This window comes from Myodes glareolus, chromosome 11 (assembly GCF_982192425.1).
Source record: "Myodes glareolus chromosome 11, mMyoGla1.1, whole genome shotgun sequence".
NCBI classification, from domain to species: Eukaryota; Metazoa; Chordata; class Mammalia; order Rodentia; family Cricetidae; genus Myodes; species Myodes glareolus.
The window spans coordinates 55,888,130-55,911,169 of NC_142036.1; the positions used below are offsets into that span (position 1 = coordinate 55,888,130).

The 23,040-nt window shown below is 46.3% G+C and overlaps 1 protein-coding gene across 1 annotated transcript in view; it reads right to left on the bottom strand.

Moving 5' to 3' along the window:
- Abhd12b (abhydrolase domain containing 12B) overlaps window positions 1-20,150 on the bottom strand; it is a 29,956-nt gene extending 9,806 nt beyond the window's left edge. Inside the window, exons 1-8 of the mRNA XM_048415395.3 lie at window positions 20,023-20,150; window positions 14,875-15,002; window positions 13,688-13,787; window positions 10,165-10,284; window positions 7,062-7,092; window positions 3,880-3,925; window positions 3,644-3,773; window positions 2,886-2,923 (exon numbers count right to left, since the gene is read on the bottom strand). Of these exons, the coding sequence (XP_048271352.2) occupies window positions 2,886-2,923; window positions 3,644-3,773; window positions 3,880-3,925; window positions 7,062-7,092; window positions 10,165-10,284; window positions 13,688-13,787; window positions 14,875-15,002; window positions 20,023-20,117 (688 nt within the window). The 5' untranslated portion in view covers window positions 20,118-20,150. The remainder of the gene's footprint in view (window positions 1-2,885; window positions 2,924-3,643; window positions 3,774-3,879; window positions 3,926-7,061; window positions 7,093-10,164; window positions 10,285-13,687; window positions 13,788-14,874; window positions 15,003-20,022) is intronic.
- Between the last annotated feature and the right edge of the window lie 2,890 nt (window positions 20,151-23,040).

Below are 23,040 nucleotides of genomic sequence, written 5' to 3' on the forward strand. Positions count from 1 at the left end.
TGTGGCTCAGTACCTTTTTCAGTGGGGCAGCTCACATCCTGCTGCTTCGGTGATCTGGGCAGGAGTGGGAGGAATCAACTTCGTCCTCCCCAGAATTCTCCTGCTCTCCTTGCATCACTTTCACTTCCTGTCTGGTTTTCCCACCTACACCTCCTGCCTGGCCAATCAGCGTTTATTTAAAACATGATTGACAGAATACAGACAATTCTCCCGCACCACTAAACAGCCAAAGGCTAGACAGTAGAAGGGACAGCAGGGGCTGGTGGGCAGAGAGAACAAGTGGGAGGAGAAGTCTAGGCTTGAGGGGAGAGAATGAGCTAGAAAGAGAGGGAAATGCCTGGGGCCAGGCAGTCACCCAGCGGGGCAGTCACCAGTCGTCCAAATATGAAGTCGGACAGACAGAAGGAAAGGAAGGTAAAAAGCCCTGAGGCAAAATGTAGATGAAGACAAACAGGTTAAATTATAAGAGCCAGCAAGAAACGAGCTAAGCTGAGGCCGAGCATTCACAACTAATAATAAGTTTCCGTGTCATGATTTGGGAGTTGGTTGGCAGCCTAAAGAAAGCCTGCTACAGGGGTATGTGCATGTGTGTGTATGACTATGCATGTATATGCACATGTATATGTATGCATATATGTAAATATACATGGATGCAAGTGTGTGCATTTGGATGTGTGTACATATGTGATATGTATCTATTTGAAGGTATTTGAGAATAACTGATTTGTGAGAATCTTTAAGGCTAGTACCAAGTAAGAAAAGTCCGAAAAATTTAGGCTACCTTTCCCCTCAAAGCAAATGGCACTCGAAATGCTTCCATCTTAGTTGGCAGGATTCAAAACTAGAACTTAGAACGACTGGTACGCTCACAGAACCAGAAGGATAAAAACCGCTGCTCAGGGGCCGTGGCGGTGACGTGGCTGGGACAGTGGTTCCCACACGAGCATGAAGATCTGAGTGGGGATCCCCGGCAACCACACAAAAAACTGTGCTCCCTGCACTGGGGTGGCAGACGGAGGAGGACACCTACAGCTCACTCGCCAGCCAGCCTACCCAAACCAGTGGGCTCCAGGCTTAGCGAGACCCTGCTCAAGGCATAAGGTGGAGAGCAATGAGAAGGATGCCTATCCTCAATCTCTGGCCCTACATGCATGCCTACACATATGCAGACATGTGTGTACAAGCGCACACACGTGCACACATACAATTACTAACTATTCAGGGTGACTAGGAGGTAGGGAGACTACAGACCATTTCTCTGAGTTTTGGCATGACCTCAAAGGATTTTGTTCTAGGAAAAACAGTGTATTCAATATAAAACAACCCTAATATGGGCTGAGTCCAGCCTCAAATCAACTTTTTCACTGATTGATTCATGGTGATTTTGTTCCCACCCAAAATGCTCCTGGAAGAAGAGAGCATCACCTACGTCTTCAATTTACCATCTTCCCCATGTGATTGTTATACCTGCATCAAAAATAAGTAGGTATATAAAGAGAAAACAAAAGAGACCAGGTTGTAACTCAGTGGTGCTGTGCTTGTCTATCATGCCTGAGGCCCTGGTCTGATGCCCAGCATGGCTAAATAAAAAATAAAGCAAAGAGAAAAAAAAAGAAACCAAAGTTCAAGGACATTTTTTTTTACTGGAGGTTTGAGAGAAAAACAACATGTTAGGCAAGCTGTAAGTCTCCATGGCTGCTAGAAGTCGGGTGGCTAAGAGTAAGAGAGAGACTATGAGTTAGACATCAGTCTGGGGAGAGCTGCTCTAGGGGCTGCAGGGGAAGAACGAAACTGAGAGTTCCTGAGTAAGCACACAGGGTTCTGATTCTTAGAAGACATAGAGATAGATAGATAGATAGATAGATAGATAGATAGATAGATAGATAGATAGATAGATAGATAGATAGATAGACAGACAGGATGGATAAATAAATATATGAATGAATAGATATATGATAGATGAGACAGATTCGATTAATTGATAGATGATAGATGTAGATAGATAGATAGATAGGCAGACAGACAGACGCTTAGATAAAAGGTTACAAGTTTTTCAAAAAAGTAAACAAACTGCCAGGTGGTGGTGGTGCACACCTTTAATATCAGCACTCAGGAGGCAGAGGCAGGCGGATCTTTGTGAGTTCGAGGCCAGCCTGGTCTACAAGAGCTAGTTCCAGGACAGGCTCCAAAGCTACAGAGAAACCCTGTCTCAGTGAGAAACTGGAAGCAACTGCCAAACAAAACCACAAGCAATTGGTCTTAAGATTTTTTTTTTAATTTCATGGCAGCATTGGGTTTTTTTTCATGTTTTTTAATCCAACACCTCTATACTATTTTTTTTATCTTTAAACAAATGATCTGACCTAACTCATATCTATTTAAAGAGAGCCTAAATTCATAAAACCAGTTAGAAAGCAAGTAAGCTACATTCTCAAAATCTGATACACACTACACTCAGATCTCTTGAACAACACTGACTCAAATATTATGGAAATTGGGCTGCAGAGGGCAGTGTGGCTATTGTTATCCTCAGAGTATATTATTTTTCTATCTATGATTTAAATTACATCATATTAGAAGGAGGACTCTTTGAGACTAAGACCTGTCACCTTCAAGCTCAGGGTCTTGCTGCCTCAACCCCCTGAGCCCTGGGATTGTGGGGGTGTGTGCTGCCATGCCCAGTCAAGTAACTGTAACTCTTTCCTTAGTGTTTATTCTTCATTTCACAGCCCAGAAAAGCAGCAGTTACACTGCTAAAAAAATCCTTCAAAATTGGGTGACTCTTCAGGTCTGTGGTCAGTATGTACACAAATTTCACAGAACCTCCTCACTTTGTATTTTTCTTCCTCAAGCCCAAAACTTGCCATTTAAGAATCTTACATTACCTTTCGCCTCTAATGCTCTGGCAGCATTTGTTGCGACTCTGTAAAACAGTAACAGTGTGCATGAGAAACATGGCAGTCCAGTGGACACAGGCAGTGTGCGTGTGAAACACGGCAGTCCACTGGTCACGGGCAGTGTGCGTGTGAAACACAGAAGTGGACACGGGCAGTGTGCGTGTGAAACACAGCAGTCCACTGGACACGGGCAGTGTGTGTGTTAAACACAGTCGTCCAGTGGACACGGGCAGTGTGCGTGTGAAACACGGCCATCCACTGGACACAGGCAGTGTGCGTGTGAAACACAGCAGTCCACTGGACACGGGCAGTGTGTGTGTTAAACACAGCCGTCCAGTGGACACGGGCAGTGTGCGTGTGAAACACAGCAGTCCACTGGACACTGCAGCCTCTACAACCCAGAATCAGCAATTGACAAAAAGGTCTGGGCTCTCTGCCTCGAGAATCCAGACAGACACATAATTTTGCACAGAATTTCAAAGGATATCATAGATCCTGATTTAAGGATCTTTCTTTTTAATGCTGTCATGGATTATTCCAGAATAGCTGTTGGCTTCATGATTATACAGGGAGTTTAAGGGACTTGCCATGTCTTGAAAGCAGGCAGCTTGTCAGGGAGGCTCTCTTAGCATTTCTGGAGGGAGAGAGACTACTGGAGATATTCCAGTTCGGCTTTCCTTCCCTGTTTGCTGTGCCTTTGAAGACACAAGGACCCACCAGAGGACAGCGCTTCGGCCCCCACTTACCCTGTACCCAGAGAGTGGCCCCACAGGCACACAGGGGTTCTGCCACTTCTCGCCTTGGCCCATTCGTAGACACAAATGGCGTCTGTGGTTAGCCCCTCCTCAGTGGGTGTCCCCGTGGAATCCCCGAAGCCTGGCAGCGAGAAGAGGCGAACATAGCATCATGCCCTCCGAACCGACGAGGTCATCAAAAGCCTTCTGTCCCTGTCACATCTTTGTACACTGTTCTCAACACATACCTCTGTAGTCCACAGACAAGACATGAAAGCCTCCATCGCTCAGCACCTGCATGCCAAAGGGGCTGTTATCATTTCAAGCACTTAGACAGCCCCAACAGAACAGTCTCTGCAGTACATCTATGCCCCTACATTGTAATGGGAGGAAAGACATATTCGGAAGGGCTGGGCTACCACTCACTGGTAAGGCACCTGCCTAGTGTGTTCAAGATGCTTGGTTTGAGACCCAGAATCACAAAAATTCTGTATTTTCTAAATCCAGAGGTGAGAGTGTTGTGGAACATTATTTGAAGATGTGTTACATTCTTTCATGCTGTGGGATATTTGTGCAATGATGCAAAAATCTGTTGCATTCTTTTATGTTGCATCTGTGAAGCTGTGCTACTTTGACTGCCTAAAACACCTGATGGTCTAGCAAAGAGCTCAATGGCCAATAACAAGGCAGGAGAAAGAAAAATGTGGGGCTGGCAAACAGAGAGAAAGAAGGGAGGAAGAGAAAAGGAGGAGAGGAGGAACCAAAGAGCCAGGCACCCAACAACACAGCAGTCGCAGAGTAAGAAATTAAGATATACAGAAATAGAAAAAGGTAAAAGCCAAGAGGCAAAAGATAGATGGAAGAATTTAAGAAAAGCTGGCTACAAACAAGCCAAGCTAAGACTAGGCATCATAAGAAAGAATAAGACTCCATGCAATTTATTTGGGAGCTGGGTGGTAGGCCCCCCAAAGAGTAAAGAGTAAAAACTAGTAACATCGGAGCCTAAGGGGAAAATGGGAAGCAGCGGGGGTCAAACCCTGGCTCTGTCACACACAGATATACAACCTTAGCTTGCTTGTTAAACATTCAAATATGTAAATATCATTCAGAGTTGCTGGAGAGTTGCGTGAATAGTGTACCTATGCTCCTGTTTCCACACCACAGTCTCAGTTAAGCATTCTCTAGAGCTGGAGGTGCGGCTCCAAGGTTGAATGCACACCTAGCATGCTCAAGGCCCTAGGCTTGATCCCTGAGACCACACACATACTCCGAAAGAATGAATTTATCTGAGAATAAAACACTACACAGAGTTGTGGGGAGAAACAATCTCATAATGGGGAGGTGTTTACCTCGAATATGGTCAAATAAAAGCTATATTTTCAACTAAAAAAATAAAAAGAGCACCACTTGACTATATGAAGTCATTGCCCAACCCCAAGTAGGTTAAAAAAAAAAGAAAGAATACGAAAATTTAATTTTAAACAAATGGAAATATGATAGATAAAGAAGAGAAATTCTTAAAGATGCATTTTGTAGATAAAGAAACTGAAGGATCATGGTGACTAATTATGTAAGTCTTGCAGCTACTTATGGATGGGGCCAAGATTCCAGCGCTTCTGTATACTGTGGCTACTGTGACGGATGTGTGTGGCCTGGACCAGTCTGCATCTGTCTACTGTGGCTACTGTGACGGATGTGTGTGGCCTGGACCAGTCTGCATCTGTTTACTGTGGCTACTGTGACGGATGTGTGTGGCCTCGATGTCTGCATCTGTATACTGTGGATACTGTGACAGATGTTTGTGGCTTAGCCTCATCAGGGATCTTCAACGTTCAGATCAAACTACAAGTAAGAAACGAACTGGAACTTCCAGTTTGGGGCAGGCTACGCTACCTCCAAAAAAGTTAGCCAACACACAGCAAGTGGGCAGCAGGGAGGTGGAGTAGAAATATGTGTAAGTGGTCTATAGCACCCACATTGAGTAAGGATAGCAGTAACACATCTTACACCCCAATATTTACTCCTAGGAAAGTGAACAAGCCACGGAAGACAAAATTGATGCCTGCAGTTTTCTGCAGCTGTACTATTTAAGTAAATTCAAGGGGCGGGAGTGAAACTCTATAACATCAGAGGGCTGCTTAGCAGCTACTTAGGAATAAACTGGGAAAGGGCAGTAAAATGGTAATTGTGACCCCTATGTAAAAACATGAGAACTAGAGCTTGTATATAAATTGATGCTGCACATTTTCACACTCTTTTATAAACATTTTCATTTTCTTGTTTTTCTTTATCTTTCTGGAGACAGGGCCTCACTATATAACCCTGCTGACCTGAAATTTTCGATATAGACTAGGCTGGCTTTGGACTCATAAAGTTCTGCTTGCCTCTCTTTGCCTCAATATATATATATTCCCAAGTGCTGGGATTAAGGGTGTGTATGTACAAGCATAGTGTGACGGGTTTTGTATGAAAGAGAAAAAGACCAGCAGGGAATGAGCACAAATGAATGTAACAGGATTAGGGGAGGGAAAGGACACGGAGGAGGGGGAGAAATGATGGGAAGGGGTAATTTTATAATGAAGATCTTTTGTTTTAAGGATATCCCCTGTCCAGACAGGTGAAGAAATTTGTAGAAATGAGATCAAAATCATGACAGGGTTTTGGGGCCCAGAGTTATATCCCCCCACACACTTCCAGAGTTGTTCCCATTTGTTTATACACATGCACAGAGTTATTCTCATGTGTTTATGCACACACACTCTCAGTGTCATTCCCACATTTACACACACACTCAGAGGTGTTCTCATGTTTATACAAACACACTCCCAATTAGTCCCATGATTACACACACACACATACACACTCTCAATGTTATTCCCATATTTATACACACACACTCTCGATGTTATTCCCATATTTACACACACATACACTCCAAGTGTTATTGCCATATTTACACATACACTCAAAGGTGTCCCCATATGTTTATACACACATACACTCCAAGTTAGCCCCATGTTTACACACACACATACACACTCTCAATGTTATTCCCATGTTGACACACACATACACTCTCAATGTTATTCCCATATTTACACACACACACACACACACACACACACACACACACACACTCCCAGTGTTAGTCCCATGTTTACATACACACACATACACACATTCAGAGGTGTCCCCATGTGTTTACACACATACACACACACACACACACACTCTTGGTGTCATTCCCGTGTCTATACACACACATACTCGCATCCCCACCAAGGTAATGGATGAAGAAAAGTCCACTCATGAGGGGACGGATCTCTCAGGAGCCCATCACACTGAAACCCTTCAGGAAGACTCCAGACTGCAACCCTGACAGACCCGGAGGAGACTTAGAGCCTGGTGCTCTGTGGCGGCTCAGACATACCTTTGCCAGCTTAATCCTATGAGGAGCTGCCCTGTGGAGGAGATGCCGAGGGGAGAAAGCACAAGAATTAGGAACGACCATGACAAGTTCAATATGAATCATCTCAGGCGTTATCTCATCCTACGCACAAATTCCCTCCTTTCTTTTTTAGATTTCTGTTTTGCTTTTGTGTATTCTATTGTTATTGTTGTTTGAGGCAGGGTTCTACTGTGGAGCCCTGGTTGGTCTCAAGCTCACCAGAGAGCTGTCTGATTCATCCTCCCAAGTGCTGGGATTAAAGGTGAGTATCACCTTGCCTGATCTAACACTGGTCTCTCCTCTCTCTCTCTCTCTCTCTCTCTCTCTCTCTCTCTCTCTCTCTTCTCTCTTCTCTCTCTCTCTCTCTCTCTCCCCCCCCCACAGGGTTTCTTCTTTGTATAGCCTTGGTTGTCCTGAAATCCTGAAACACACTCCGTAGACCAGGTTGGCCTTGAACTCAGAGATCTGCCTGCCTCTGGAATGCTAGGATTAAAGGTGTGCACTACCACCACCACCCAGCAAAGAGATATTCCTTAGTGGCAAGGCCAACTTTCCTGTATCAGGGCCAATGTCCAAAAGCCCCCACCCTCACCCCTACCTTCCTTGGCTGCACTGGGCTCTCCAGGACTTCCCAACACAAACGCTGGGTGAAGTATTGTTAACCCACCTCTGTGCAGCAGGGCTCACCTCCAGCCATTCTCGTCAGCTGAAAGGAAAGGTTCTAAAGAGTTGGCTTCAGAACTGGGGGGCAAGGGGAGATTGGGTCTCTTGAGCTCAATTACAAATTGTCTTAACCCCACTAACTCTGCCACAAAGCTCAGGAAGAAATGGAGGAGAAAGACTTGCCTTTGCAAATACAAAACACGCCCAGAATGACAACATCAACAAAGGAAAGCAAAAAATTAGTCAAAAGGTAGAAAATCCTTCAAAAAACGTTAGCCTTGGAATCAAAGCTGTTCGGTGTTAATGAGCAATGGATGTTTAAGGCTACAAATCCATTTCCTAGAAACAAAAATAGGCCCATACTTCAGATTTTATATACGACTTTGGGGATGGGTCCAAAAGTCCTAAGTCCCCATAGCTCTGGAACCTAAATACATTGATTCTGGTTGCATTCGCAAAATCTCCTGTGGCTTCCTGTTTGAGGAATGGGACTCAGTACTGAGTACTGTGGGCTCAGTACTGCTGACTGTGAGCTGAGACCGCAGGGTAGAGGCTGAGGAGGGCGTGGCCCACGGATCTGGGTCAACTGAGGACAATTCCAGGTTCACACCCAGGCAAAGGCCTGGCAGTACTGAGCCTTTAAATAAACCTCCTACAATACTGTCCAGCTTCATAAATCAGAGCAATGCTCAACAAGGCCCACTGTTCAGTTTCACCGAAAAAAAAAAAAAAAGTCTTAGGGAATGCAATTCAAAAACAGACAGAGCAAGAAAGCTCCCAAGAGCAGGCAAGACTTGAGAAAGCCATCACCTGACAGAAAATGACAAAGAGACACAGGCGAGCTGGCCAGCGGGCAAGTTCCTGAGACTGTCACTTGATTTGAAGTGTGTGTGTCCTGTTCCCCATCCCCCACCAGACATGAAGGAGAGGGTGGGTTTGCAATACACTGTCCCGCCCCCCCCCCTCCACCCCGTCCTCCACCCCCCATCCCCCCCCCGCCCCTATCCTCTGTCTCCCCCCTCCCCCCCCCCCCCCCCCCCCCCCCCCCCCCCCCCGCCAGCAGTTCCGCAGTCCCTAGCTGATAATCATGTGGGCCAGGGAAGGCTTTGACAGCACACATCAAAGGACAACAGGCTTCTCGGAGGCCAGCTTTGTGGCAAGGCCAGACAGGGACCACAGAGACTGGGCTGAAGCATGAATATGTCAGAGTGGAATCTATCAGAGTCCCCAGTTTCTGTGGTCAGAGTTCCAGGCGACTTCTCTCAGACATCAGACTTCACATAAAGGGGAATCAATGCTAAGTAAAGGACTCCCCCCCCCCATCATTTTCTGGAAGAGACCACCAATGTGGAAATTGCTCTCTATTTGCCCTCTAATGCAGCCTAAACCTTTTCCAGTCGCCCATGGGTTTGTCAATCCATGGCGTCTGTTGGAGGCCATTTGGAACTAGCAAGTATTACAATGGGGATACACGTCTCATAGAAAGCTATGCACATATTCAAAGAAAAGCAGGGGAAACTTTCACATGCCAAATGAAGAGGATTGCATGAAGCCATTTGGAAACAATTATTCCTAGCTACTAGGTTTCAAAGCAACCAGTCTGAGACTGAGGGGAGAGTGGCTGGGCCGACATTCCCAGTGGCCCTGTGCAAGGCTGTGGTTCTGTCAAGTCTTCTATAGTCAGCTCTTCCCGTTGGACACATACATAGACCCCCTTCCTCCAGGCTGCTAGCTCTAGTCCCTTCTTCGTTTAAAAACACTGATTCTATTTGGATTTAATCTATCATCTTGGATAATCCTGAGAAGTAAGGAACCAGTCAGTGGCTTAACTGAAATTGATATGGACATTTTGGAAGAATTTTCATTCCCTCCCTTTTGAAAACAGACCCACATCATTCTACATGCAGACTGATGGCTTAAAAAGAAGACATTTGCCAGAACACCTTCGAATTGCAAAGAAGGAATAGAAATAGGCGAAGGCATGTCTGTGGTTGAAAACTTCCTTCAGTTTCCCATGGTTTAGAAATGCTCTTAATTGCTCAAAAATAGATAGATAGATAGATAGATAGATAGATAGATAGATAGATAGATAGGCAGACAGATATAGATAGATGATTGGTAGATAGATAATGATGAAGGTAGATAAACAGATAGATAGATGATAGATAGATGACAGATACATAGATGACAGATACATAGATAGATGATAGATAGACAGACAGATAGATATAGATAGATGACTGGTAGATAGATAATGATGATGATGAAGGTAGATAAATAGATAGATAGATTGATTGATTGATAGGTAGATGATAGACAGATGACAGATACATAGATGACAGATAGATAGATAGATAGATAGACAGACAGATAGACAGACAGACAGACACAGACAGATAGCTACTCCAAGCAGAGTGCTGACCTGTGTTGCGCACTGCCATGAAGATAAACAATAATCGGGTTCCCATCATGAAGGGCCACTTCGTACCAGCAGCGACACTTGCCCTTGGCCTCTGCTCCCCGGCAGCTGGGGACTGTGTGCCTGAAGAGAAAGGAGAGGTTTTGCAAACAGCAAAGGCAGAAACTCGCTTCCTTTCCAGGCCTTTATGCCAAAGATTATATATCAAATTATATCTCAAAACAACAGTTTTTTAAAACTGAGCAACACATGCATTATTATTAAGCTAATAATAAAGTCCAAGAGCACAAAATGTCTGAGGAAAATTGTTATTGCTATGGCCCTCCCCACACAGGGCATGTCACCGGTTACTGCTTTAATTCCTGCAACCTTTGTTTCTATTAAGAAGTTTTCAAGAATGCAGTTCTTAGGTGCAAGCTATGAAATAATAACAAAAAAATAAAAACAAGCTGAAACAAGTAAAAGATAATAGACATTTACCTTGAATTTGAACCTGAACTTTTATTCTTTTCTCTCTCAGTAACCAATGTATCATTAAGACACTTACACATTTCAATAGCTGCTTACGTTTGGATGCTCAGATTTCAGCATATGAACACATGGGGACTTTAAAATAACAATTAAAGATGTTCAGCAACATCATGTGAGTGAGGTGACGGCCAATCCTGGTTGTTAACTTGGCACACCTAGGAAGAGTGAACCTCAGCTAAGGAATAGCTTCCATGGTTGGCCTGTGGGCGTGTCTGTGGGGTGTTTCCTTAATTGCGAGTTCATGAGGGAAGGCCCCAATAAGAAAGATGGCTAATGATGTGGAAATCTAGTACAGTGGAAATGCCCTGCAATCTATGATGGATGAGTGACCTTAGCGAGGACTCATAGTAAGGGGGACACAGAGCCTCAACTGGTCACCTTCTAGAGGCAGGCAAGGCTTCTGCTTCCGGCACTGGGACTGGGACATGAACTCAACAACAAAACCTTTGACCTACAATCTGTCCTGCCTGCAAGACACGCTGGTGGCACAGAACTTGTGGGAGTGGCCAACCAATGACTGGTCCAACTTGAGGCCTACACCATGAGAGGGAACCAACACCAGACACTGCCTGGATGACCAGGAACCAGAGGCTAGACAGCCCAAAGACTCAGGATAGAACCCAACTGGGGAAAATAAATTCAATGAAATAATTACTAAAATTGGGGCATCATCTGGGAACTGATGGGAGCAAATGCGGAGACCCACAGTCAAATACTAGGTGACCCAGGAGAACCTTACAGAAGAGGGAGAGGGGGTTTATAGGAACCAGAAGGGTCAAGGACACCATGAGAACATGGCCTACACACTGTGTATAAGCAGGGCTTACAGGGGCTCGCAAAGACCAAAGCAACAATCACAGACCCTGTATGAATCTGAGCTAGGCCCTCTGCATATATGTTATGATTGCGGGACTCCCAATAGTGGGAGTGGGGGTGTCTCTGACTCTTGCCAGCTCTTGGCGCCCTTGCTCTCCTACTAGGTTGCCTCATTCAGCCTTGATGTTATGGTTTGTGCCTAGTCTTGTTGTAACTGACTATGCTGTGTTCAGTTGCTATCCCTGGGAGACCTGCTCTCTTTTTGAAGGTAAATGGAGAAATGGACCCAGGAGAGGGGGCAGGTGCTTGGAAGAGTGGAGGAAGGGAAACTTCAGTTGGGATGTAAGGTATGAGAGAAGGAAGGAAGAAAAGAAGGGAGGGAAGGAGGGACAGAGGGAAGAAAGAGCAGGACAGAAGGAAGGAAAGAAGGAAGGAAGGAAGAAAGGAAGGAATTAAGGAAGGAAGGAAGGAAGGAAGGAAGGAAGGAAGGAAGGAAGGAAAGAAGGAAGGAAGGAAGGAAAGAAGGAAGGAAGGAAGGAAGTTGGCTTAATGGAAGTCCAGGAGCAAGTCAGCAAGCAGCCGTTCTCCTTTGCTTCTGCTTCAGTTCCCACCTCCAGGTTCCTACCTAGGGTTCCTGCCTTCACCCCTCAATCATGAACTGTACCTTGTTAAGATGATATAACCCCTTTCCCCAGCAAGTTGATTTTGGTCACGGTGTTTACCACAACAGAAAGCAAACAGGGACAGCACTCCACCTACCATTAAGTGATGGTTACTTCAGAGCATAAGGCAGGTGCTTTAAGGTGAGCCTGTAACATACCTCTGCAGCCTTCCTAGATTATACACACAGGTTTCTTCTCCACAGACAGGCCTTTTTCATTTCTAAACTACCCAGCTCTGAAGTCACTACTCAAGGGGAGTCATGCAGTCCAACTATGAAACCAAGTGGCCTCGAGACCGTAAACACCCATCTTCAAGTTCTTCTGTCTTGTTCGGCCAACAAGAGAACCCTGAAAAAGCTGCTTTGTACCATCTCACAGGGACAAGCAGAACTGGCCAAGAGGCAATGAATCTTCAGTCCTGTCAATCACCAAGGAACAGAAGCCTGCCCTCCGTAGGGCCTCCGGAAACCCTGGTGCTACTCTTCTCTGGGTAAGCTGCTCATGAACATAGCCACCTCACCAGGCCCATGTGGTCAATCAAATTATTAGTTAGACTGTCCTTAAGGATAAGGAAAAAGTTATATGCACCATTCTAGAACGTCCTCCTGTTGGAACTTAAGACTCACGGAGATGAACTGTGAAGCAGAGCCTTGGTGATGGAAGCCAAGAGCAAGCAATAGACCCAAAGAGAAGATTCCCAGGATTAGCACAGCAGACATAAAATAGAAGGTACATGATCTCCTTTGACCTTGATTGGATTTTCTCTGTGTGCTGGAGCGAGGCTATGGATGAACCCACCAGCAGAGGCTGTCCACCCTGGGAGCTGTAGTCTTATTAGGAAGCAAAAGTGAGTAAGGAATCATGTTACTTGATGACACTGGAAAGAGCTGCCCTAGGTATGGAACACAGACAGCCAGAGCGCATTTCCCTAAAGAGGGAGATGAAGAGTGGGGGAAAGGAAGGTTTCCTGAAAGTGACCAGAGCGAGACCCAAAATATGAGTGAGAGTGGGGTCAGGCATGGAGAGTTGGGCAAAAAGAGAGAGTAGAGCAAGTCCTGGTCGTGGCTTTTGTCAGGGAGCGAGTGTGTCTGCAGCCGAGGAATGCCGGCAAGGGTGGGTGGAACAAGGCAGAAGTGGGTGGGACCGACTTCAGACTCTAAAACAAACATTCTGTAAGTAAAATGGAGCAGGGGAGTTGCCACAATAAAAGGAAAGGTGTGTGGAATGCTTCTAGAAGCTTCCATAGCCAGCCAGGTTCTGCACAGGTAGGAAGCACAGCCCTGCTTCCTCTACACTCTCCCAGCAGACAGTTCTGCTCCATCTCACATCCCTCACGTGTGTCTGTGTCGCTATCTCTCTGTCTGTCTCATCTTCCTCGCTCGTCTCTTCTTTCTACAGTTGCTGCAGGTGAGAAGATCAGGGGCATCTTAGACGGCTCACAGGATGACACATTTACAGGCCACACACGCACAAGAACCAGAGTTAGAGAGTTAGAAGGCGTCAATTAGCTCACTCACCAGACGCCGAGCAGCACCCCAGGCTCAGGCCTGAGGTAGAAGTTCACTGTGTGAGCGATCTTTGACTCAGGTCTCTTTAAGTCCACAAGGGGGGTTTTATCTGCAAAGCAGAAATTATAGTCCAACCCTCAGCATCGGGCTTCATGTCTGTCCGTCAGTTTTCAAAGAAGCTTCATTTCTTTAAGCTAATCAGTTCTAAGCTGCGAGCTAAGCAGGATCCTCACCCTTTCTGGCGCTAAAAGCAGAAGAAACCATTTCTCTAAAAAGGTAAGTAGAAGCAGGCAAAAATAAACCCACAAGAAATACCATCATCACTAGCTATAAGGCAAAACATAGCTAGTACTGACATGCAACACAGTGAAAGACACTAGAGCGAGGGCTTCGGTGGGGGGAAGGTCAACCTCTCTATGTCTCTATCTCCTCTGCTATAATTGCTCAGGTAAGAAGAAGGATTAGAAGGCCGAAGTGATGGGTCAATGGATAACATGTTTGCTTGCCACAAAAGCTAGGCAGACATGGCAGCCAGCCTGAAATCTCAGCAACAGAGAGGAAAAGCAAGGGATTCCCAGAGTAAGCTACTGAGACTAGCCAGATCTGGGAGCACTCAATGTCAACACACACACACACACACACACAAATGCTCACATACACACACAGACATACACACACATATGTGCATGTGCATACATATATACACATTCATACACTCATATGTGCACATACACATATAAACATACATTCAGACATACATGAACCCATACACACAAACATACACAGAGACATAGACACACATATGCACATAAACACACAGACATATGTACAAATGCTCACATACAGATATATACATACACACATACTCTCATATACACATACTCATATACATATATGTGTATATGTGATATACACATACATACATACACATACAAACATTCAGGCACACACATACATACACAGAGATACACACATGGACATACACACAGACATACACAAAGACCTATGAACATACATACATCTTACTAGCAGAATGGATGAATTTGTGCTAACCATCACTATAGGAGGTTTCCAACCATGTGAGTCTAGCCAGGATTTTGTAGCAAGTGATTTTTCTTGTGTCATGACTTTAAGAGCAGTGAGTTCTTCATTTGGGAGAATTTATGTAGGAATATTCATGGGCAGTGCATACTTACAAAAATTGAAATAAATCAACATGTTCATGAGAGGAGGAAAAACTCGTTCCTTGAAAGATTTGCTCGTGAAACTTCGGTACTCAGCAGCTATTTTTCTCGTGAGTGCTGAGCAGTTGGATGGGAAAAGTCTGCAAAACATGGAGGAATAAAGTTTTCAAGATCAGCCCCAGCTTTGTCTTGGTTTACTTTCCTTCTAATATTCAAATCCAGGGACTGGAGAGGTGGCTCAGCGGTTAAGCGCACTTGCTGTTCTTTTAGAGGACCCAGGTTTAATTTCCAGCACTCACAAGCAGTTAACAACTGTCTGTAACTCCAGGATTTGACACCCTCACACAGACATACATACATGCAGGCAAAACATCAATGCACATAAAATAAAAATAAATATTTTTTTTAAAAAAAAAAAAAGCTTCAAACCAAATTCCAGAGTCTAATCCTGGCATGTCAACAAAATCCTTCACGCGGTTCCTTGTAATTATGTAAAGGGGCGCTGTTGGGCAGCCAGGTAAGGAAGGCCATCAGACAGAGCCCCTGCCAGTCCCTGAATAAGCCTAGCATGGCTGGAGCAGGAGGGCAACCTAGGACCACACTTCCGGGTAAGCCGCGCATAGGAGGCCTGGACAGGGCCCCAAAGCATTAACAGCTGCAGGCAGCTTAGTTGTGGCCCTGCTCAGAGACCCGCTAGCTCTGAGGGAGCATCCACTAGAACTGCTCTTCTGGCTGGGTCTCTGAAAGCAAACTAGAGAAGATCCCACTTTGAGAGAGTACCAGGGACAGAAAAGGACGCCAAGGTTCTCCAACAGGACTGAAGCCAGGGCAGGGTGACGTTGGTTCACAAACATCTTCCTTCTTCTTTTTTTTTTTTGGCATTTATTTTTATTTTATGTGTATGTGTGTTTTGTCAACGTGTATGTATGCGCACCATGAGCGGCTCTTTGGCCCTTACATCTTTCTCTTACTGTGCTCTTCAACACACACACCACCTGAAGCTCAGTGCCGTGACAGCCCAGTGACGACTGCCCACTAAGGCCACCTGTCCTGAGTCACATTTTCCATGAAGTTCAAGATCGTGCCCTCCTTTTGAGAGCTGAGCCAACATCTCCTGCTTCCCACTTACATCCCCACTGTCCATTACGCAAATCCTTTTCCCTATGGTAACTATGGTTACCACTGATTGTTCGATGTGATGTCCTTAGAAGGCTGCTTTGACCTCATCTGCTAGCCCAGAGGGAACCAGGTAGTAACTGCCGTCACCTTGCTTTGCAGACGAGGAGTGTCTAAAGTCAAGGCTCCTTCCAATGAATGAACCACTGTCCCCGAGTCTGCCTGATCCCAGAATTTTGCCATAATCTCTAATAAGCTGTCACAGACATGCTGAGTTCTACATGCTCCCCATTCAGGCAAAGAGGACCCCACAAAAAGAACCCCAGGAACGGTGCTGGCCTCCACCCAAACTCTGTTCCTGGGGAATGGTATTTCATGCTCCCTTTCCCCTCTGCCCCCTCGCCCTGTCTCAGAGTCCCTTCCTCCTTAATTTCTGCCCCCCTTTTCTGTCCCTGTATTGACGGGAGCCGCCCGTTATGGAAACAGTCAACCTCTAAGCAGTTCTCCTTCAAGTGTTGATGACGTAAAACCCAAAGCGTCTATCCATACCCAAAAGAGCCTTGAAGAGAAATGACAGATCACGGATTTTGGGCAGGTCTGCTAGCAGCACAAAAGCTATGCCAGCCTCCAAGTCACGGGCAGCTCTGCAAATATATCACACATGGGCGACTGCCTGCCCACAGAACCAGCAAGAAGGACACGGAGAGGACTGTTTCATAACACTCTAGAACAGCCACCATGGAGGCTGCAGAAAGGGCAGGGCCTTGTTCTGGTTTTAGAGATGAAAGTCTCTAAACCCAGAGATTCTGCTTTGAGCCACAGATCAAGGCAGCCGGGGCAGAGGGAGCAGGAGTCGGCGAGGGTAGGCTTCCTTCCAGTGCGCCCCCCTGCTATCTGTCTCTGCATTCCTGCACACCCTTCCCCAATCCGCACTCCCCTTGCCTTCCAGGCTCCCCCCAAGTCATCTTTTGAAGGTAGGCTGGGTAGTCTCCTGCTAAGTTACCTTTTGAAGGTCTGTCTGCTTGGGGAGCAGAGGCATTGAAAGGAAATATGTTTCTTTCTATCTTTTTTTTTTTTTTTTTAAGGAATAATTTATATGGGACCTTTTTCTCACATAGCTCAAGGCGCTTCAGCGAGAGCCATTTCGGGGAGAGAAGAGAATGACCTGATCCCCCAGCATCAATAATGCAAAGGCGTTTCTTTTAATGAGGGGGCTGTCAATTTGACTTGCCCCAGAACAGCAGAGGATCAAAAGTCACCAGCGGCTAGCAGACCTGATTTGAGCAGGGGAAGCGGTTCCTGGCCAGTCCTGGCTACAGGTCGGCTACATCAAACAGCCACCTGGGAACAGGGGTGTTCTTTCACCGCCTCTTGATCAGAGGCAGCTGCAACCACAGGGTGCCTCATAGGGACCCGAGGACCATGCCAACCATGCCGGGGAGAGTTCCTGGTGAAAACCTGCAGGAGTCAGAGCTTATGTAGAGCAAGTCCTTCCTGCCCAGAGGTGTCCACAAGGCAGCTTCGGGGAACCCAGATCAGACAACATTCAGCCAGATTGCTGTACCTCCATTCCATTGCCGACTGACGCAGTCAGCCCATGTTCATCAAGGCGTCTCAAGCCGTGCCCCCCTGACTGGATTCCGTCTCACTCTCTTAGCATGCACTCAGGTGTTTCGTGGTGACAAAGCCTCTCTACACAGCCCTTCCCTCTGTGGAATTTTCTTTCTGCCCTTCTCACTCATAAGCAGAGCCTCGAACTGACCCTCGGTTGTTTTCTGATGCATCCCTATGTGCCAGGTCCTGAGGCTTTGCATAACATACAAACATAATACACACAGCATAGTGCAGCTTCTTTGACATCCCTCTCTGTCTACCACACGTCCAAGTCCACTCCGTATCTGCTGGCCCACACGGTGAAGATTGACAGTGGGGACACGAGGGGGAGGCATGGGGACATGAGGGCTTCATCCTTTATGTTTTTAACTACAGTTGAAAAATGAGTCACCAGGAGCTCGGCAAGTCCAGGAATTTTCCTGTTTTGTTTACTCCCGGGGGTACCAGTCCTAGTGTGCTAGCACGTGAGATATGAGGTGACCGGTACTGAGGGAAGATTTAGTAAGATCTTCAGCCCCTCCTAGAAGCCCTCTGCGAAACATCTAGAACAGAAAGGTGATGACGTAGGGCAGTGATCAAAGAGGAAAACAACCTTTAGGCTTCTTCCTCCTGACTCCTGTCTGAGAATATTTTTCATTTTCCTATCTTGTACTACTTGTAAGTAAAGATCTATTCTCATGGTCCCATCCACTTTAAATAGTAACTGTATTCGATGAACTTTTAAAATAAACACACTAGCAGGGAACGGGTCTGGGTCAGATTTTTGTCAATTTGGCACTAGAGTTACCTAGAAAGAGGAGTCTAAGTTAAAGTACCTCCATTAGCTTGCCTGTAAACAAGGATGTGGAACAGTTTCTTGGTTAACGATTGATGTGACAAGGTCCAGACCACTGGGAGCATGCCATCCTGGCGTCGGTGGCTCTGGGTGATGTTAAAAAGTAGGATGAACAAGTCGGGCAGGGGTGGCACATGCCTTTAATCTCAGCACTCGGGAGGCAGAGGCAGGTGGATCTCTGTGTGTTCGAGGCCAGCCTGGTCTACAAGAGCAAGTTCCAGGACAGGCTCCAAAGCTACAGAGAAACCCTGTCTCAAAAAAAAAAAAAAAAAGCAGGATGAACAAGGCACTAATGAGCGTTCCACCTTGGCCTCTGCTTCACTTCCTGCCTCCAGATTCCTGCCTCAAGTTCCTGCTCTAACTTCTCTTCATGATGGAGTATAAGCCCTAACACAAAAATAAGCCTTCGCCTCCCCAGGTTGCTTTTGGTCACGATGTTTTATCACAATGACACAAGAGCAAATGATCCCTGTCAGTCATCATGCCTAAGGCACTCCCAAGTGAGGTCTCCTGTGCATGGCTTTGATCCTAGAGCACTTTGTAACCAGCACAAGTTAAAATGGAACAGAAAGCAGAAATGTAGGGTCAGATGGTGGTGGCTCACGCCTTTAATCCCAGCACTTGGGAAGTAGAGTTAGACAGATCTCTGTGAGTTCAAGGCCAGCCTGGTCTACAGAGGTAGTTCCAAGGCAGCTAGGGCTACACAGGGAAACCCTGTCTCAAAAAACTAAAAAAGAAAACGAAGACGAAATGAAGCAAAACTAACAATACCTTCCCCGGGTCAACAAAACAAAAGAGATACACACACCTCCTGGGGCCACTGTCTCAAACCCAGCACTTGGCTCCCATGCAAACAAGATTAGCCTTGTGGTACAGATCGAACAAGTGATTGGAGATGACTGATTGTCCAGACTTATGGGAGCCAGAATGTTTAAAAGCAAACAAACCAAACACCATGATAAATAGACATTTTCAGACACTAAGAATGTTAAGGATTTACACAGGTAATCGCAGACAAAGTGATTGCAGTACACCCAGAAGTTCAGCCAGTCTGAACTCCAACTGGAGACAGGATAATTTCGCCACTCCCGGGAACTGGCACCCAAGGAACCAGGTATTTATCACTACCTGATCCTTCTCCACCTACACAGTCCCTTGACCCTAAAAGAGTCCACCCCATATTACAGCACACTGTAAGTTGTATTAGTAATATTTAAATCCATCCAGTAGAGTTGCAAATTGAGCAGATAAGAAAACCCAGCTTTTTAGAGTCTCATTTCCAAAACCCTTATACATTTCTAAAAAGTTAAACCTGCCTGCCTTGCTGGCCTGGGTAGGATTTGAAGACTGGAAGGAAGCTATCTTCCAGAACTGCAGAGTAAGCGAGGATGTAGAAGCCAGGAAATCATTGTCCCTGTCCTGCTCCCATTGTCCTCAGCCCCCCACCCCCACCAAACCCCAGTCCTAAAATTCAGAGCTCTTTAGACCGCAGAGAATGATGGACCAACAATTCATTCCTATGGCCTCAGCAACTGCCTTACCCTTGCCTGGAACAGCGGGGCTATGGAGGTGACTGACAGACCAAACACACTCACCTCAGGTTCCTCAGGACCATATCCCACCAGGAGGCCACGTAGGCACAGGCCGGGGGCCCGGGTTCTGAGGCTGCTTCACAGTCCCTGGCATCCATCTCCAGGAGCTGCCACCTCTGAGGGAGCTGCCACAGGCCACCGTGGCCCACGTTTGCCCTCTCCTCCCCTGCTGCGCTGGTTCCCGCCTCTTCTACCGCCCAGAGGGAAGCTTGGCCACCTGCCAGAGGTCACACTCATCTCAGGGGCTGGGGCTTCCTCCCTGGCTGATCTCATACTCAAGCACACACGTGAAGAAGAATGAAAACAAAACCTATAACACATAGCTGCATAGCTATTTTGTTTTCTGTTTACTTTCCATTGGTTTTATTATGTAGCCCTAGGAGTTCTGGCAGGTGCTTGCCCTTGCTGGACCCACTGAATAAAGTAAAGTTTCGTTTTTAAAAACTATGACGTTAGGTGTGCTAGGCACAGCTTTATAAGAGCTACCTGTCATTACTGTCACAAGAATTCCTTTGGCTTCCTTTGGTTAAGTTAAGAGACTGGAGAGACAGTGTGGTGGGTAAGAGCACTGGCTGTTTTTCCAGACAACAGCACAGCCTTGCTCTCCCAACAGTCTATAACTCAGCTCAGAGGCTATCACAGCCTCTGTGGGCGTCAGGCACGAACATGGTGCTCAGGTAGACCCACGTACAGGCAAAACACCCATACACAAATCCTACAATGCTTTAAAGGTTCATCTGTCCAGGAGACTTTTGAGCTACACTGAGCTACACAACTACTCCATGTATCCAACATGAAAATCTTTACGGTGTTTACTTATCAGTATTTAGCCAAACCCATTCTTGGGTCAAGGAGAGCCACTAGGTGGCTGGCACCTAGTACAGGTTACATTCGGTAGTTCTTCCTTAAGAGCGGAAGCCACAGGCTAGCCAGAGCTGCTCCCCAGAAGCCACAGAGAGTGGGGGTGAGGAGGGGAAAGATGCATAGCGAAGCCTGCATCCAGGCTTCCTCCTGGAGCAAGGTGCAGCATCCCCAGAAGTCACATGTGACCTTTCTGTGGTGTGGGTTCTGGAAGATCCATATTGGCTCAGGACCCCCCCCCCCCCAAAATCAAGTTCTCACAAAGATTCTCACAGAGGGACAAAGGGCAGGGAATAGGAGACAAAGACAGGAAATAGAGGGTGAAGGAGAAGGGGAAGGGAACCAAGGTAAACAGGCAGGGGTGTTTGTCCCAGAGGGGAGCAAAGGACTAACTGCCTCTGGATAGAGGACAGATATGGGACATGGGCAAATGGTGGTTTATAAAGGTAAAATGGGAAATCCCATGTTAAGATGGGGTGTTTAATTTTAATTGGCCATACTCTTTAGGCAAACCAAAAGGGCCTTTTGATTGCTGGACTTCCATACTTTGATACCTGGACCTTGGTAGTCAGCCTCAGGGGGAGGAAGTGGACAAATAAGGGAAAAGATCTTGGTGACTAGCTTTAGGAATGTAACCTAATGGTTTTTAGCAAGACAGAGGGAATGGCAGAGAAGGGCAAGGCCTGCCAGAGCCACATGTTCGAGTGGGCTCATGTCTCTTGGGGTCTCTGTGGTCTTTGACTATGAAACCCCAGAGAGCATGCAGGAATTCTTCCGCTTGGGGAAAATGGATCCCTCTGGAAAAAAGACAACTGTCTAGAAGGGGGTGGCTCATGAGGACTAAACCATGCTATAGAGCTGACAAGAGCAGACTGCCCTTTTCCACTTTTAATTACTCTTACAATGCCTGTTTTGGAGGCAACATGGGGCTTGCACCTCTGCCTTGCATGTGCCATGCAGGCCTTCTCCCACGGGGCCGTATCTGTGGTCCTGAGATAAACGTCAATAAACGACTCAGGTGGGTCTCGAATTCACTCTTCTAGAACTTCAGCTTGTGGTCTCTCTGCCTCAGCCTTTAGAGGACTTTAGATTGCAGGCCTGCTCCGCCAGGGCCAGCCCCACCAGGGCCAGCTGCAGGGTGTCCACCTTCTGATTCACATCGAGATACAAGAGGACTCAGACCAGGCTGAGTCCTTGCCATCTGAGTCCGTGTCAGCCGGTCTGCAGCTGCCTCATTAATGGGCTGAGATGCCTGACAGGTGAGGCTGCTGCAGGTGAGGCTCCACAGAGTCACACCTGCTGATGAGAAAGCTTCTTGGGATCCCACCTCGGCAGCTGGTCGTGAAGATAGTCGGAATTTCCTAGAACTTGGTCAAGGCATCTCAGGAGGAGCCTCTGGGCCATGCTCTGTGGTGCTGGGGACTCCAGAAAGAGCCAGCAGAGGAGGGAGCTGAGGTCAGTTGTAGTCAAACTTTTTGTCAGGACTGCAAGTTCCCAAATAATGACACGGAGACTTATTAATTATGCTAGCTCGGCCTATAGCTTAGGCTTTTTCCTAACTAATTCTTATAACTTAAATTAACCCATGTTTTTTAAATCTATGTTCTGGCATGTGGCTTGTTACCTCATCTCCATACTGCCCACCCTGCGTCCCTCTCCCAACCTGCATCTGGCTGGTAACTCTGCCTTTCTTCCTCCCAGAGTTCTTGCTTTTCCCAGAAGCCCCGCCTATGCTGCAGAATATTACCTTAACTAGGTGAAGATGTGTTACATGTGTTCATGTTGCAGAATAGTACTTTAACTGTGTAAAGGTGTGTTCCATTTGTTTGTGCTGCATTTGTTTAATTATGTGAAGATGTGCTGTTCTTTCACCTTGCCTGCCTAAGGAATCTGATTGGTCTAATGAAAAGCTGAACAGCCAATAGCTAAGAAGGAGAGGGTTAGGCAGGACTGGCAGGCAGAGAGAATAAGTAGAAGAGAAGCAGAGAAGGGAGACGAAGGGAAGATGCCTGGGGCCAGAAGCCAGGTAGCCACCAGCTAGACAGACATGGAGTAAGTAAGGAATATATAAAATGAGAGAAAGGAAAAAAGCCATGAGACAAGAGGTAGATGAAGAAAAACAGGTTACGTTGTAAGAATTAGCAAGAAATAAGCAAAAGA